General features: G+C 70.8%; 1 protein-coding gene across 3 annotated transcripts in view; it reads right to left on the reverse strand.

Moving 5' to 3' along the window:
* Positions 1–252, reverse strand: part of PPM1D (protein phosphatase, Mg2+/Mn2+ dependent, 1D) — a 27,434-nt gene extending 27,182 nt beyond the window's left edge. The window contains exon 1 of one of the 3 annotated variants that reach the window (XM_010573796.1): positions 32–252. In XM_010573796.1, coding sequence (XP_010572098.1) covers positions 32–47 — 16 coding nt within the window. In that variant the 5' untranslated portion in view covers positions 48–252. The remainder of the gene's footprint in view (positions 1–31) is intronic. The other 2 variants (XM_010573795.1, XM_010573792.1) reach the window with 2 other exon arrangements.
* Between the last annotated feature and the right edge of the window lie 29 nt (positions 253–281).

A 281-nucleotide genomic window follows, 5' to 3' on the forward strand; every position in this document is an offset into this window, starting at 1 on the left:
GGCTGGAAAGCGCCAATCGCTTGTAACTTACGCAGTTTTTTCCACATGGCTCGGTGGCAAGCGATGAAGCCCTTGCGCAGGGCCGCGCACACCTCGGCCGGCTCCGCCGAGCCGAAGCCCTTCTGTTTCTTGATGAAGCCCCACAGGTTCTCCCGGGCGAACTGGGCCGCCTCCCGGCCGCCGTGCCCGTCGCACACGGCGAAGAAGGCCACGGAGCGACGCGGGCGCCGGCCGGAGCCGGGGCCGGAGGGCAGCGCTCCCTCCTCCGGCGCCCGCGGGCT

Source organism: Haliaeetus leucocephalus, unplaced genomic scaffold, assembly GCF_000737465.1.
Source record: "Haliaeetus leucocephalus isolate CR32 unplaced genomic scaffold, Haliaeetus_leucocephalus-4.0 Scaffold395, whole genome shotgun sequence".
Classification (NCBI taxonomy): domain Eukaryota; kingdom Metazoa; phylum Chordata; class Aves; order Accipitriformes; family Accipitridae; genus Haliaeetus; species Haliaeetus leucocephalus.